The sequence below is a fragment of the Halyomorpha halys genome, unplaced genomic scaffold, assembly GCF_000696795.3.
Source record: "Halyomorpha halys isolate HHAL.00 unplaced genomic scaffold, Hhal_1.1 Scaffold267.1, whole genome shotgun sequence".
In the NCBI taxonomy this organism is placed as follows: Eukaryota; Metazoa; Arthropoda; class Insecta; order Hemiptera; family Pentatomidae; genus Halyomorpha; species Halyomorpha halys.
This window is the reverse complement of record NW_027111312.1, coordinates 137,316-152,562: the sequence shown is the minus strand read 5'-3', so window position 1 is coordinate 152,562 and position 15,247 is coordinate 137,316. Positions and strand designations below refer to the sequence as shown.

At 35.1% G+C, this 15,247-nt stretch overlaps 1 protein-coding gene across 2 annotated transcripts in view; it reads left to right on the top strand.

Annotated features, from left to right (window-relative positions):
* Nucleotides 1-14,967, top strand: part of LOC106680551 (hexosaminidase D) — a 45,102-nt gene extending 30,135 nt beyond the window's left edge. For both annotated transcript variants that reach the window (XM_024363277.2, XM_014420332.2), the window contains 2 exons: nucleotides 13,431-13,672; nucleotides 13,743-14,967. In XM_024363277.2, the coding sequence (XP_024219045.1) occupies nucleotides 13,431-13,672; nucleotides 13,743-14,385 (885 nt within the window). In that variant the 3' untranslated portion in view covers nucleotides 14,386-14,967. The remainder of the gene's footprint in view (nucleotides 1-13,430; nucleotides 13,673-13,742) is intronic.
* The last annotated feature ends 280 nt before the right edge of the window (nucleotides 14,968-15,247 follow it).

The following is a 15,247-nucleotide window of genomic DNA, read 5'->3' as shown; positions in this document are numbered from 1 at the left end:
CCGGACCATATTCCATTCATCTATACACACGGTCAATCAATAATCTTCCAGTACCTTTTTTTTTCTTTTCTCTTTTTTCCTTTTTATTTTCTCTTTTTATTTTCTCTAGGAGTTACATTAACTGTAATGTGGTATTAACAACAATACTATTAAAAATTTTCAATTTTACACCTTCGCTGGTCAGAGACTTTTGTCCAGGGGAAAAAGAGTGTGAAACTAATTCGTTACTGTGGAACGAATTTCTTTCTTAGGGGTTTTGTTGCATTATACCTCCTAAATGGACTGAGAAATATATTTCTTAATTTTAAATAGTTCTGTTCTGATTTGATCTATCTTGTTTCTATTTAATTCATTGCCTTTTGAAACATAAACAAAAACCCCTTCTTTAAACTCATATGGTCAAATTTACATATCCGATTTTGTAAATTTATTTAATCACATTTTTGGTGCAACCCTCAATGTGAAATCAAGACATTGTGAATCACATGTTACAACATGACGTCTCAGGTGCTCATCATTTGTCCTGGCAGGCTGGTCACTTGTTCGACCACCTAAGACACTTTTCTTATGCTGGCCAGCATTCGTTGGAAGAACAAAACCACTGGAACGGTTAAAGTTACGCCCCTACAACCTTATAGAAATTCAGAACAAGACATTAGAAGACAGCGGCAACCTTGAACGGGACACATCAACGGCACATGACCTGGCAATCTTTGGCCATCACAACAGGATCGTAAGAAACAACCATTCTCTCTCCTTCCGTTTGGGATATGTCAGCGAATCCTTGGACAAACCTCCTATAATAGTACCTACAGAGCCCTAAGAAGCTTCTGACTTCTCATGTTTGTCTTTTGGGATCAGCCATGTCCTCATGGCTTTGGTTTTTCAGGATGTGCTAGAATTCCTTCTGAGGTAATAATGTGTCCTAGGTAATGAACTTTCTTTTTGAACAGGTGGCATTTCTTTAGGCTGAGCTTAAGATTAGCATTAGACAGCTTCTGGAATATTTCCTTCAGATTGTATATATGTATATATAGTTGACCGTAAAAATTGTTATATAGGAAGATGGTCAGGGTTGCGGTCAAAGGAGAAAACTATTTTTGTTTGTTTTAAAGTATTGTTGTTTGTAAACTATTTTTGTTTCTCCTTTGACCGCAACCCTGACCATCTTCCTATATATTTCCTTCAGATGTTCTATGCGTTCCTCGAATATCTTGCTGAAGATTATGATGTCGTTCAGATAAATCAGGCATGTATTCAAATATAGTCCCTGTAAGACAGTTTCCATTTGATGGTTGAATGTAGTAGATGCATTGCAGAGTCCAAATGGCATGATGTTGAATTGCCACAAACCTGTTCCTGGTCTCACGGTCTTCTCGGTGTATATTCACTTATCAGTACCCACTTTTCAAATCGAATATGGAAAACCACTTTGATCCGAAAAAAGAGACCAGAGTATCGTCTATTCGGGGTAATGGATAGCTGTCCTTCGTGATCTCATTGAGCATTCTGTAGTTGATGCAGAATCATCCTTTTTCTGTACTAAAACAACTGGAGATGCCCAGGGGTTACTGGAAGCTTTGATTACTCCCTGAGTTTCCATTTCATTCAACATCCTGTCGACATCTTTTTGTTTTGTGAGAGGAACCCTCCTAGGTGGCTGCTTGATCGGCTGATGGTCACCAGTATCAATTTTATCTGTATCACATTTGTCCACCCCACATCATTGTCTGAGCATGAAAAGACCAGCTGGAATTTATTTAGCAGCACCTTCGTTTGTTTTCTGTGTTACTTTGATAAGGGACAGCTGTTTACCACATCTTCTAAGTCAATAGCAATTATGGTTTCACTCCTTGCTGAAAGTAATAGATCTTCAGCCAATACTGCTCTTCTTATAACACCCACATCCTCTCCATTCCATTTCATAACTAACTCCTCATTCCCAATCTACGTAGTCCATTGGTTGAGGCTCAGTACAACATTTTGGACATCCATTAAATCCATTTCTAGAATCACAGGATCCACAGTATCTGCCACAAACTTTTTCTGAATGAATTTGGAGCTTCTGACTTCAATATCTACTACTGCTTCCCCGGAAACATTCATAACCTCTCCATTAGTAGAGTAGTACTTGTGGAGAGTAAGTACTCTTTATTCGGTGTTTCCACTTTTAAATTAGGTGGAAGGTCAGCTCTAATAATTGTGTGGCTGGCTCCATTATCAACAACCATTCGGCAGGATATTCCTGAAACTGTAACTTAAATGATCAGGCTGTTTTTGCCACATTGAAGTTGTGAAATCTTCAGCTTGATCTTCAGGGCGAAAGATGATGGAGCCAGAATCTGCCCCTGGAAACAGGCTACAGTGAGTTTCCCTGGTTCTTGAAATGGCCAGGTTCGTTACAATTGTAGCAATCTTCGTGGCCTCCAGCTTCTTTATAAATCTATCAAGCTTATCTTCTAAGGTGTTGTTTCTGTCCTGATGTTCCTGCTGCTGCCAAATTTGAGTCTGCCACAGTTGTGGTCGACCCTTTTACAAACTTTTCTTGACAGCTTCGAACTCAAGAGCTCTTACGAAGGTTTTACCAATAGTTTTCGGTCTCGATAGTTTCAGGCTTTGTTGAAGGTCAAGATCACGGACTCTGTCAGTAAAAACATCATCAACCATTTCTTCCTGGACGTCCTCTAGAACCGCAGTATATGCCAGACTTACCAGTCAAGAAATCTCGGCACTACTGTTGCAGCGATTCCCCGGGATCTGGTTTCCTCGTCCTGAACTGTGTTCTGTACAGCTGCTCCAGGTGATGGTCACCAAATCTTCTCTCGAGTTAGTTGCACAAATAGTTGAAGTAGTTCTGGCGTTCCTCAGGTACACCCTGCAAAACATCCAGAGCTTCTCCTCGCATAGAAATGATTAAGAAATTTGCTTTTACCTGGTCACTCCAACCATTTGTTGAGGATGTTGCTTTAAACTGCTACCGATATGTTGCCCAGGGTGATTTCCTGTCATATGTTGGAGGGTTGATCCTAGCTGTGGTTCTTGACAAGTCATTTCCATTTTACGAGCGCCCTTCCCTAGTATTAACGGCATGTCCGTGGCGGATCCTACAATTTTAAGAACCTTGATTTCTTGTCTCAAGGAGTCCACTTCACCTTCAAGCCTAATAATATAACATTCTACTTCATCCCAATTTTTTTTGAGGTGCCCGTCTATAGTTTATATCTGATTTATTAATTTTGAGTCTAGATTATCAAGATGTTTTTCCAGATTATTGACCTGCATTTTTGTATTTTCCAAATCTTTTTCCTGATTTTGAAAGTTTCCTTAACCTCTTCCTGGTCAACTTTCTTTTCCTCCATTTTTGCTGTCTGACCTCGTGTTAAAATTGGCATAAACCTCCTCTTTCTAATAACTAACTCACACATATTTTATTTTATTTTTTTTCTAATCACTAACACTTCACTTAATATCTACTATAAATTTCATAAAATTTATTATATTAAATTCATTTATTGTTTTTTCTCTTACCCATTTCAAATCCCACTTCTGACACCAATTGTGTGATACCTGGGCCAAGGAAAAAAAACTGCAAATAACAAATACAAAAAACAGTTTTATTTTATTACAAAAGTAACCAAAATATTCACAAGTCCAAAATATCCACAACTGTCTTTATTTTCTTTCACACTCATCTAAAAAAAAACCACGAATCATCCACGAACGGACCGATCAAATTTATCGCTTATCTGTTGTTTCTCTCCCCAACGAGATAACCTCATTACAATATGGACAAACTGGGATTCTCATTATTTCTTACTACCTGCAGGCAACTTTATTATATAGTCTGTTAATGTGATTATACCCAGGAACTGTATGACCGATGCTTACTGAGCTGAATTGTAGCTAAACAAATGAAGACAATGACTACATTAATGCCACCTGTGATTTACCTAGTGTCAATGAACTACTAAGTTATTTAGAAAAAACATTTTGGGATTCCAGGTCCATTGAACAACTGCAGTTACAACTTTTTAATATGAAGGTTCAACCTAAAGAGCACACCCTAGACTTCCTTCAAAAACTATAAAGAATTTATTCATTCATAATATCTACATATAGAATAGAGAATATTTCTCAATAGTATCAATTTTTATAAAAAAAGGTTTTGTATCATTTTTTCACAAATATGCCCCTTCATATTAGGACATATTTAATGGCCAAACTAGTACACTAAAACACCAAATGACTTATGTAATTTAATATAAAATGAGAATCATATTCTTTTTGATAATTTGATTGATGCCGGCAATATGAGGAAACCTGGGGGGAAAAAATTTAATCATGATGAAAAGAAACACTTTTGTAGTAATTAATTAAATTCAAATTCCTATCAATATAGTCATGAAGGTTCGAGACGTCATCCTAGATGCCTGCCAAGAGACCACCAACAGGATTACTGCAACAATAATCATAACAATGGTTGCGATAGAAGAAACAACTCTCATAGAGAACAGTAGAAACCAGAAGAGTAAAAATAGTTTTTCCAGAGCTCAGGGCAGCATAAAAATAATGAACCCATATAAGGAGGGGATCAAACACTTTTATATTAAATTCATATTGCCAAGAACAGAAAAAGAAATTAAAAGTTTCTTGAGCCTAATAGGTTTTTATCGAAAGATAATTCCCAGCTACGCCAAAACAGCTGCACATATGACTATGTCTGCATAAAGGAGTAAGTGAGGTAAACCCTGGATCATATAAAGAGGCATTTGAATAATTGATAAAATTGATCTGCAGCATTCATTGTAATTTATTACCAAATTTTGTGGTGTTTTAATATAAATATGAGTTATATTTAACAACCAGTGCTAGTAATCGCAAAAAAAGTAAAGATGCAAAAAACAGAATGCCCTACTTACCAGATGGTAGTTGCTTCTTGAGGATTATGAATTTAATATTAATCATGTTCAGGATAAAGTGAATTGTAGATCAACTTATTGCAAAGTCATGCCATAGAGACATAAACAAAAATTACTTAAAGTTAAAAACTAAATATTATTGACTAAAATATCACATACCGGACATATTAATGAATGTGATGTCTACAATAAAATAAAATATAAACAATCAATTAGACCTTAATTTCTAATAACACCAACACCTGAAAAAAATTTTTATTCAATCATAATAGATACTTTTTAAAGAAGATATTCCCTTTCTTGGGGGATATTATCAGACATTAATATATGCTGGGGAAGTCAGCAATCATTCTGGATCCCACCATGAGATATGAAAATAACGACCTTGACCAGGCAAATAAGGTAGATAGGGAAAAGAAGGAAATCTACGATAAATGTATCCCTTTCCTCAAGGAGAAGTTCCGTGAGGGCTTCAGAGAACGAGACTTCAACGTGAGAGGCCTCTGGTTCAGAGCCCGTGGAACGATTCCCAGCACAACTAGGAGCTTCATGGAGGAGCTCGGGGTTGATGTCCAGGACGTGGCTAGGTTGACAGAAAACATAATACTTGACTCCCTGGGAATCATACACCATCACATGCATGGAAATTAATGAATATGGGAGTTTATCCAGAAGTGGGATGGGATGCATGCATCGCATATCTTATTTGTTGTTTTAGTTATTATTCTTTATTACTTTAAATATTTTAATATTTGTTATATAGGGGAATTTGTTGATCAAATGAAATAGGGGTTGTGAAATGGAAGGGAAAAAAAAAGAAAAGGAATAAATCGAAAAACTTGTAGTTAGTTTGTAGACTGGTATTAATTGTAAAAGAAAAGAAAATTAAAAGAAAACTGTGGAAGAAAAAAAAATGTTATCTATGTATTATATTATATCATGTAAAAGTATTTAACTTATATTTGTCCAGTCACGGATTGATCAGTATGCTGTGTAATGTAGCAACCCGATGTATTTGGGCAGCATGAATGAATAAAGTATTTCTTTCTCTCTCTGGTATAGCTGGTAATAGTGATTGGTATGGGCTGTAATTAAGGGGTTTAAATAAATTCAATATTGTTAGTAGAGAAAGAAAAATTCTAATTTTTGAGTAATTAGTTAGCTGCTTGTATGGAGTTAGACTAAAAGTGAATAAAATAGTTGTTAGTTGGTTAAATTAAATTTAGGTGATGGGAAAGTAATTTCTGATCCAATGTAGACTGGATCATAGTGATGGGTGACAAAGTCCGGATGTATGATGAGAGGATTGAATTATGAGAAAAGTTTGCTTACTTGATTTGAGCAACTTGAACCCCATTTTGAGATGGGTCACCTGTGCTGCTTCTGATGCTTAGATGTTGTAGGCAGGCGCTTCTAGGTTTTCCTCTGCCACACTCTGAGCTGATTTCTTAAACAGATATTTTGTCATCAGATATTTGAACAATTAATTCTTCTTAAATTTTGTAGGAAGTCAATAAAGAATGATGTGGTGGCAGGATTAACGTCTTCAGCGGCAATAGTTGACGTTTGCAAAGAGAGTGTTTGAAATGGGTTTGCCACTGTCGAAATTATTATCAACATTTTTATTTCTTTAGTACATTTCTTTTAAATATATTTTTAATTATAATTCATTTAAAGTTTCATTATTTTACATTTATTTTAGTGGCAAACCCATTTGAAACCTCTCCCCATATGATCAATTACATTAATTAATTAATTATAAAGAACGTGTGTTGTTATCTAAAAAAACTGTAAATTATAAATGTTTTGTTATATATGTCAAGTGTAAATATTGTTGTGTTGACAAATACATAATGTAACTAAAGAGTCATTTTTATCGTTACACAGGAACGCGCACTAAAGTGGTGACCCCGAACGTAAGTTTACTGTTTATTTTTCGTATAATTTCATTGAACTCTAGTGAAGCATGCATGGGCACAATTTAATCAACCTGCTGAGGAGGAGCAAAAGGAATTAGTGGAATCGGCGAAAATACCCAACACATTGTCTCGGCTACCCACATTTTATAGGGAAGAACCTGACCTGTGGTTCATACAAGTTGAGGCAGTGTTCAGCTCTTGTCATATAGCTAATAGTAAAACTAAGTTTCAGCTGATCATCGCCCAACTGGATTTAGCAGCTCTAAAGCAGGTTGCCGATCTTGCCCGGAACCCCCCTGCCACTGAGCCATACGAGAGGCTAAAAGAGCGGCTACTCTCCATCTTTAGGCCCTCAGACCACTCCAGAATTATGAAGTTATTGGAGGAACAGAGGCTGGGCGATCAACGGCCATCGCAGTTTCTTCGAGAAATGCAGCTATTGGCCGCAGGTAAGGTTCCTGCAGATATGCTCAACACCTTGAGGCTAAGAGGGTTACCTGAGGGAATGCAAGCAACCTTAGCCGCCACAGATCACACGGATTCCACGAAGCTGGCACATATTGCGGATAAAATAGCGGGAATCCAGCAGCCCTCAAGTAATTTTGTTATGGGGAGTCATTCAGCACCATACGGCCCTGCGGAGATTATCGACAGTTGAACGCCAGGACCGTCCCCGATAGATACACTGTTCCTCACTTGGCGGACTTCAACGTTAATATGCACGGTAAGAAGATCTTCACTACTTTGGATCTCAACCGAGCATATTACCAAATTCCAGTAGCAGAAGAAGATATTCCAAAGACTGCTGTGATTACACCCTTCGGTCTTTTCGAATTTCTTCGAATGTGTTTTGGACTAAGGAACGCTTCGCAGACCTTCCAACGGTTCCTGGATCAGGTTCTTCGCTTGGTGGTTCCTGGATGACATCATCATCGCCTCCAGAGACGAAGAAGAGCAAACAACACATGTACAGGAAGTCTTGCGGCGACTTGAGGACCACGGTCTCACTTTGAACCTAGCGAAGTGTGTCTTCGCTCGCAAGGAAGTCGCATTCTTAGGACACATGGTCAACGCCACCGGCATTAGCACACTTCCGACCAAGGTTGAAGCTATTGCATCATACCCCAGACCGGCTACGATTAGGGACCTACGACGTTTCCTTGGTATGTTTAACTTTTACCGTCGTTGCATACCCAGAGCGGCAGATTTGCAAGCTCCACCCAACAAGTTCCTCGCTGGGGCGAAGAAGAATTGTATGTACTCATGATAAGAGACCAATCACCTGGGAAGAAAAATCCATCCAAGCATTCGAACGCTGCAAAACTTCCATTCAGAATGCTGTAGTGCTAGGATATCCTAGAGAGAACGCTCATCTAGTCTTAGTATGCGACGCCTCCAGTACCACCATAGGAGCAGTTTTACAACAGAAAGATGGTAACGTTTGGCGACCTCTCGGATTTTTCTCTAAGGTGTTCACCCCAGCGCAGAAGAAATATGCCACATACGATAGGGAGCTCTTGACAATCCACCGAGCCATCAAGCATTACCTGGACGGGCGACATTTTGAGATATGGACAACCACAAACCGTTGGAATATGCTTTTCATCAAAAGCCGGAGACAGCGACACCCATACGGATTCGTCTGGTTAATTTCATTAGCCAGTTTACGACCGACATCCGCCACGTACCCGGGGAAGAGAACACCGTCGCCGATGCACTTTTGAGGGTCGAGGATATTGAATTCACTGACGACTATGTACATATAGCGGCAGAACAACAGAAGGATCCAACAATTACAGAGCTACAGAAAAACAACCGTCTTCAGCTTCAATGGATCAAACCTCCTGGTACTGTAACATCAGTCCTCTGTGAGAAGAAATCTTCCACCGCCTGCATGGGCTCAGCCACCCTGGTATTCGAGCCTCAAGACGGCTTGTAACAGTGATTTTTCTGGCCTGGCATGAACGCCGATGTCTCAAGATGGGCTCGGTGTTGTATTGCCTGTCAGACATCGAAAGTGATCCGTCACACTGTAACCCCTCCAGGTACCTTCGCTCCTAGCTCTAGGTTTGAACACATTCACGTGGACCTCATCGGACCATTGCCAAACTCCGACGGAATGTGGTACTGTCTGACGATCATTGACCGATTCACCCGTTGGCCTGAGGTGTGCCCTTTGGAGGAAATAACAACTACCAAGGTAGCATCAGCGATTGTGGGTACATGGATCTCCCGCTATGGTACGCCAGCAAGGATAACCACTGACCAAGGGCGCCAGTTCGAATCAGATCTTTTCATAAATCTGACTCGTATATTAGGTATACAACGTCAGAGGACTACAGCATACCATCCTCAGTCCAACGGATGCGTGGAGCGGTGGCACAGGACCCTCAAGGCATCCCTCATATCTACACTGAACGCATCGGGATGGACAAGTACGTTACCAACAGTCCTTTTAGGACTCCGATCGGCAGTGAGAGAGGACTTGGGAGGCAGCGCTGCGGAAATGGTATTTGGGCAGCCTTTACGCCTCCCAGGTGAATTCTTCGAGGCATCAGAACGTCGGGAGGATTCCGAATCGACACTGAAGACCTTACGGGAGGCCATGAAGAATCTCCGCCCGGCGCCATACCGCAGCAGTACGTCCAAGACTTTTGTGCATCGAGACTTAAAGGACTGCACCCACGTATTTCTAAGGGACGACTCCGTTACGGTACCACTCACTCCACCGTACTCTGGACCATACAGAGTAATCTCACGGAAAGAGAAAACATTTAAGATCAAGCTACCATCAGGTTGAAGAACGATTTCAATGGATCGACTGAAAGTGGCACATCTTCTTCCCGGCGCAAGCACAACGCAGGTAGAAAGAAACGCCGACGCGGCTCAGTCCAGTCCTACGCCCCCTGCAGGATCTGCTAACCCTTCTAATGACCTCAACGCAGAACAGCATCAACCACAACCAGCGTATCACACCCGCTCTGGACGTGCAGTAAAGCCTACTGTTAGGTTCTGCGCCAATGTCATTGGGGGGGAGTGATGTGGTGGCAGGATTAACATCTTCAGCGCCAATAGTTGACGTTTGGAAAGAGAGTGTTTGAAATGGGTTTGCCACTGTCGAAATTATTATCAACATTTTTATTTCTTTAGTACATTTCTTTTAAATATATTTTTAATTATAATTCATTTAAAGTTTCATTATTTTACATTGGTTTTAGTGGCAAACCCATTTGAAACCTCTCGACATATGATCAATTACATTAATTAATTAATTATAAAGAACGTGTGTTGTTATCTGAAAAAACTGTAAATTATAAATGTTTTGTTATATCTGTCAAGTGTAAATATTGTTGTGTTGACAAATAAATAACGTAACTAAAAAGTCATCTTTATCGTTACACAGGAACACGCACTAAAATGTATTTTGAAAATTAATGACAATTTGACCTCGACTTAATCGTTATCATTCAAAAGATCAAATTTGTCATTATTTTCCATTTCAGGGATTGATCCCCTTCTTAAGAACTTATTATTATTGATATTAGGTTTGATTCTGTAAGTCATTGTTTTTAATTAAATCAAATGATAAAATTACATTTAAAATATCTATTAAATTATAAATTTTAATATTTTTACATCCGCATATTTCTCTGTTCATGTATTCTCGTGCTTCTATTTTAAGTGAAATACATGGATGTAAAAATAATGTGTTTTAATTCAATAGATATTTTAAAAGTAATTGTATTATTTGATTCAATCAAAAACAATGAATTGAGAAATTAAACCTTATATCAATAATAATAAGTTCTAAAGATGAGAATCGATTCCAAAAATGTAAAGTAATGACAAATGTGATCTTTTTAATAATAAAAATAATAGGAAGTGCAGGCTAAGCTACCAATAATTTTTAATATTAATTTTTCTTATTTCTCTTTGTTTAATGTTGTTAACAGTCCACAGTTATAACCTTCTGAGACTATCGCTTGGTTTCTATAATTTTTTTTTAAATTGTCATTCCATCAGACAATTGTCTTATATGGATTGCTAAATGATTGTTTTTGATAGATTTTTATAAAGGATATATTATTCACTTAAACGAGGCAGGTTTTTTTTTGTTTTTTTTGGAGTTATTACTAAATCTTGGGGTACATGTAGGGATGTATGGAAACCATTAAAGTTGTGATTTCTGACCCAAATAAGTCTGTGGGCTACTAAGACGGAAATTAAACCATGTACAGATCACCCATTAGTGTTTACCCCAAAAAAGTTTAAATATTTGGTTGCTTAAAATGTATTTTGTGGCATTTTTATAATGCATTTGTCACTCCCATGCCTATTTTTTTGAGTACCACCCATTGGCTAACGGGCCTCACAAATCCCGGGGGGGGGGGGGCTATGAGTGATTATTGTATAATTATATGCTTGAAAAAATTCTGGATAGGATCGAACTCACAACCTTTGGGTTAGCAGACAGGCGCGTTACCATGCTGCTACCTTCACCTAAACCTTTCAACTAACACTTAAAAACCAGGGACCGATTATTTGTTTAAAAGGACTAATAATTAAAAAACTGAAATATCAATATTTTATTTCGATAAATACTTATTTATTTCGATATTTTACATTGTTTTTAATATCTATATGGAATATATGCAACAATATTCCGATATTATTTTATTGAAATATCTATATTTTGTTTAAAATAACCAAAATTATATAGAGATTTTAAAATAGGAATATCGATTTTTTTTTTTTTATGATTACACATTTATTTCAATATTTTACATTGGTGTAATATCAATATAGAATATTAGAAAAAATATTCCATTTTTAAATTTTCTATACAATTTTCTAGTCTTTTAAACAAAATATCGATATTTTGATAGACTAATATCAGAATATTTTTGCTAATATTCGATATAAATATTACAACAATACCAAATATCGAAATAAATATGTAATTATCAAAAGAAAATGTCGAAATATCGTTTCTATTCTTCAATATTGATATTAATAACAATGTAAAATGTTGAAAGGAACATGAATTTATGAATTTAAAATATTGAAAAATTATGTTTTAGTTTTTTATAAAATTTTCTTAATGTTTTTCAACTAAATATCGATATTTCGATGAAAAAATATCGAAATATCGTTTCTATCCTTTGATATCGATATTAGTAACAATGTAATATATCAAAAGGAATTTGAATTTATCAATTTTAAATATTGAAAAACTATTTTTAAACTTTTTATAAAATTTTCTTAATATTTTTTATGAAATATCGATATTTTGATGAAAAATATCGGAATATTGTTGCTTATTATCTATATCGATATTATCAACAATGTTGAATATCGAAATGAATCAGAAATTATTAAAATACCTCATTTTAGCTATTTATCAAATGTTATAGTTTTCTTTTTTAAAATATTGATATTTCTATAAAATAAAATATCGTAAAATCGTCTCTAATCTTCGATATCGATATTAATAACAATGTAAATTATTAAAAGGAATTTGAATTTATCAGTTTAAAATATCGAAAAACTATTTTTAAGCTTTTATAAAATTTCCTTAATTTTTTTAAACTAAATATCGATGTTTCGATGAAAAATATCCTAATAGTTTTTCTAATCTTCCATATCGATATTAGTAACAATGTCGAATATCGAAAGAAATATGAAATTATCAAAATACCTTATCTTAGCTTTTCATAAAATGTGATAGTTTTCTTTCATAAAATATCGATATTTCTACAAAATAAAATATCGAAATATAATTTCTAATCTTTGATATCGATATTAATAGTAATGTCCAATTTCGAAAAGAACATGAATTTATCAAAATAGAATATAAAAATACTATTTTTATATTTTTTTTTTTTAGTTGTGAATTACTCATATTTCTATAAAATATCTTACTGTCGTTAATAAATTTCCATATGGATATTATTAACAATGTCAAATATCGAAATAAAAATTAATATATTGTAACCAAATATCAATATTTTGTTTTATAAGTTTTTTGCCTTTTTAAACAAAATATCCATATTTCGATTAAATAATATCGGGATATTGTTGATAATCTTCTATTTCGATATTATCAAATATGTTTAATATTTCTTCCCTAGTTCATACAGGTCTGGGTCCACTTAGTCTGTTGGACCTTCTTACCATGGCTGCTTACACTTATTGTCAGGTTAATTGGATGTTTTATAATTGTAATTTTTACTTGTAATTATAAATTTAAAAAATAAATTAATATAATAAAATAAATATAATTTTTGGTTCAAAAAATCTATCATCTTTTTACCATAAGAATAAATAAATGTTAAACCTGATAAAAGATTTTTCACTCTTTGTAGTATAACTATCCCTATAATCTTTGTCCTCTTCTGGAATAAGACGGAGTTTGATAAAACCGCTGTGAGCATAGCTTTAGGTAGTCATCCTATTTTGATAACTGTTGAATAAATTAGTGTTACTATATATTTGTGACCCCCCATCATATGATAGTTTTCTTTTATTCAAAATTATCTTCTGCATTTTTTGTCTAAATTTTTATTTTATTTATAGTGGATATTGATTTCAGGTATGGGTTTATGCTGAAGATGTGTATCGTTTTGTTCAGTATTCAGTTTGGGATAAGTATGCAGCTGTGTTTCCCAGGGTATGGGCAGCTAGTGCCTTTAAAGGAGCATTTGGTGAAACTTTGTATGTACCCAATGTCAAAAGACATTTAGAAAACAATTTAAGATGGCTTGAAGTTATGAGCAATGAAGGACTAAAATTTAAAAATGGTTTTCAAGGAATAGTTATTACTGGCTGGCAAAGGTAGTATTTTCGAACTTATTTTAATTTTAATATGGTTATATCCATTTTTTATTTGTTTTTATTTTTCTAGGTATGATCATTTTTCTGTTCTCTGTGAGCTGCTTCCTGCAGCAATACCCTCTTTAGCAGTTACTATGGTCACTACAACTCATGGTTACTTGAACTCATCCATAAGAACTAAGCTTAATACATATCTTGGTTGTGGTGTATTTGGACCTACTACATTTTTTAATCTTAACACTGACCCATTTTTGTGGGATTCTTATTCTAGATGTACGTTTCCAGGTCATGCTTTTTTCAAGCTCACATATAGGTTCAATAATGCTGAAAAAGAAGCAAAAGAATTAATAGAAATGATTCGTAAACAAAAAGGTTGGATGACAGAATATAATGTTAGGCACAATTTTTCTACCCCACTTCGCATTGAAGAATTAATGCAAGAACATTCAAGAATATATCATTCAATGACATCTCTTGGAAGAGTTGCGAGGGAATCACTATCAGATATTTTTGATTTTTATACTATTGGTGAGTGGGTAGAACAGAATATTTATCCATATGTATCGGAGTTAGAAGAAATTCAAAGAGATGCCATGGCTCTGAAAGCTAGGCATATTTGGCCCAAAAGACCTTTTCCTGTTTTAAAAGATTTACAAAAGCTAGGTATTCAGACCTCTGAAGAAAGTGCAGGTGATACATTACCTCCTGGTTGATTCTTTAACTTTAAATTTTCTTTTCATGTTTCTTATGATTAAATGGACTTGTGAAAGATTGATAATGATCTCTGTTTATATTATGAACTCAGGTTCCATGTACCTAAATGGAACATGTATTGCCAGTATCATTACAGCTTAGTTATTGGGGGAGGTCAGGTAGCCACGGATAAATAAATAAATTACTAATAAAAATACAGCCAACAACATTTCTGTATGTATTTTACTCTGAAACAGGAACATCTTTAGTCATGCTAATTAAAATTATTATTCATATTTGTTTTTTTTTAACAAAAAAAAATTAAAATTAGCTTGGTCTTGAATTTTTGAGAATACAAAAGCTAAATAGTGGGTAGCCTTAGTCATACATTTGAGTTTCTCCACATATATATTAACAGTGACTCATACATTTTTTTTGGTCTTACAAACGTCACAATTGTAATGTTGATCTTACATATCAATATGAACACAATATTTGTGGGCCCAATCATTGTACTTAAGGCATTTAATTCAGTTGTCTTCAAATTTTTCTCTACATATCATGCACTCAGCCTCTTTTTTGAGAAAGACTAAAATGTTTTTTTTTGTTTTTTTAATAACTTTTCAGTTCCTTTACCTTTAGTTTGACTGCCTTTATTTTTATATTATGTTTCTAACTATTTTTTATATGGCTAAAGTGTTATACAATATATTCACTGCAAATCTAAGTGTTTAATAGTCAATCACTTGAAATGTTTACAATGTTTAATGCCATAAACAAACTACATTGTTTTTGTAGCAGAGGACTTTTAAGCGTTTATAGATTTTTACTAAAACAAAATGCTATAATTTATTTATGATGTTTAGCATTGTAAACACTAAG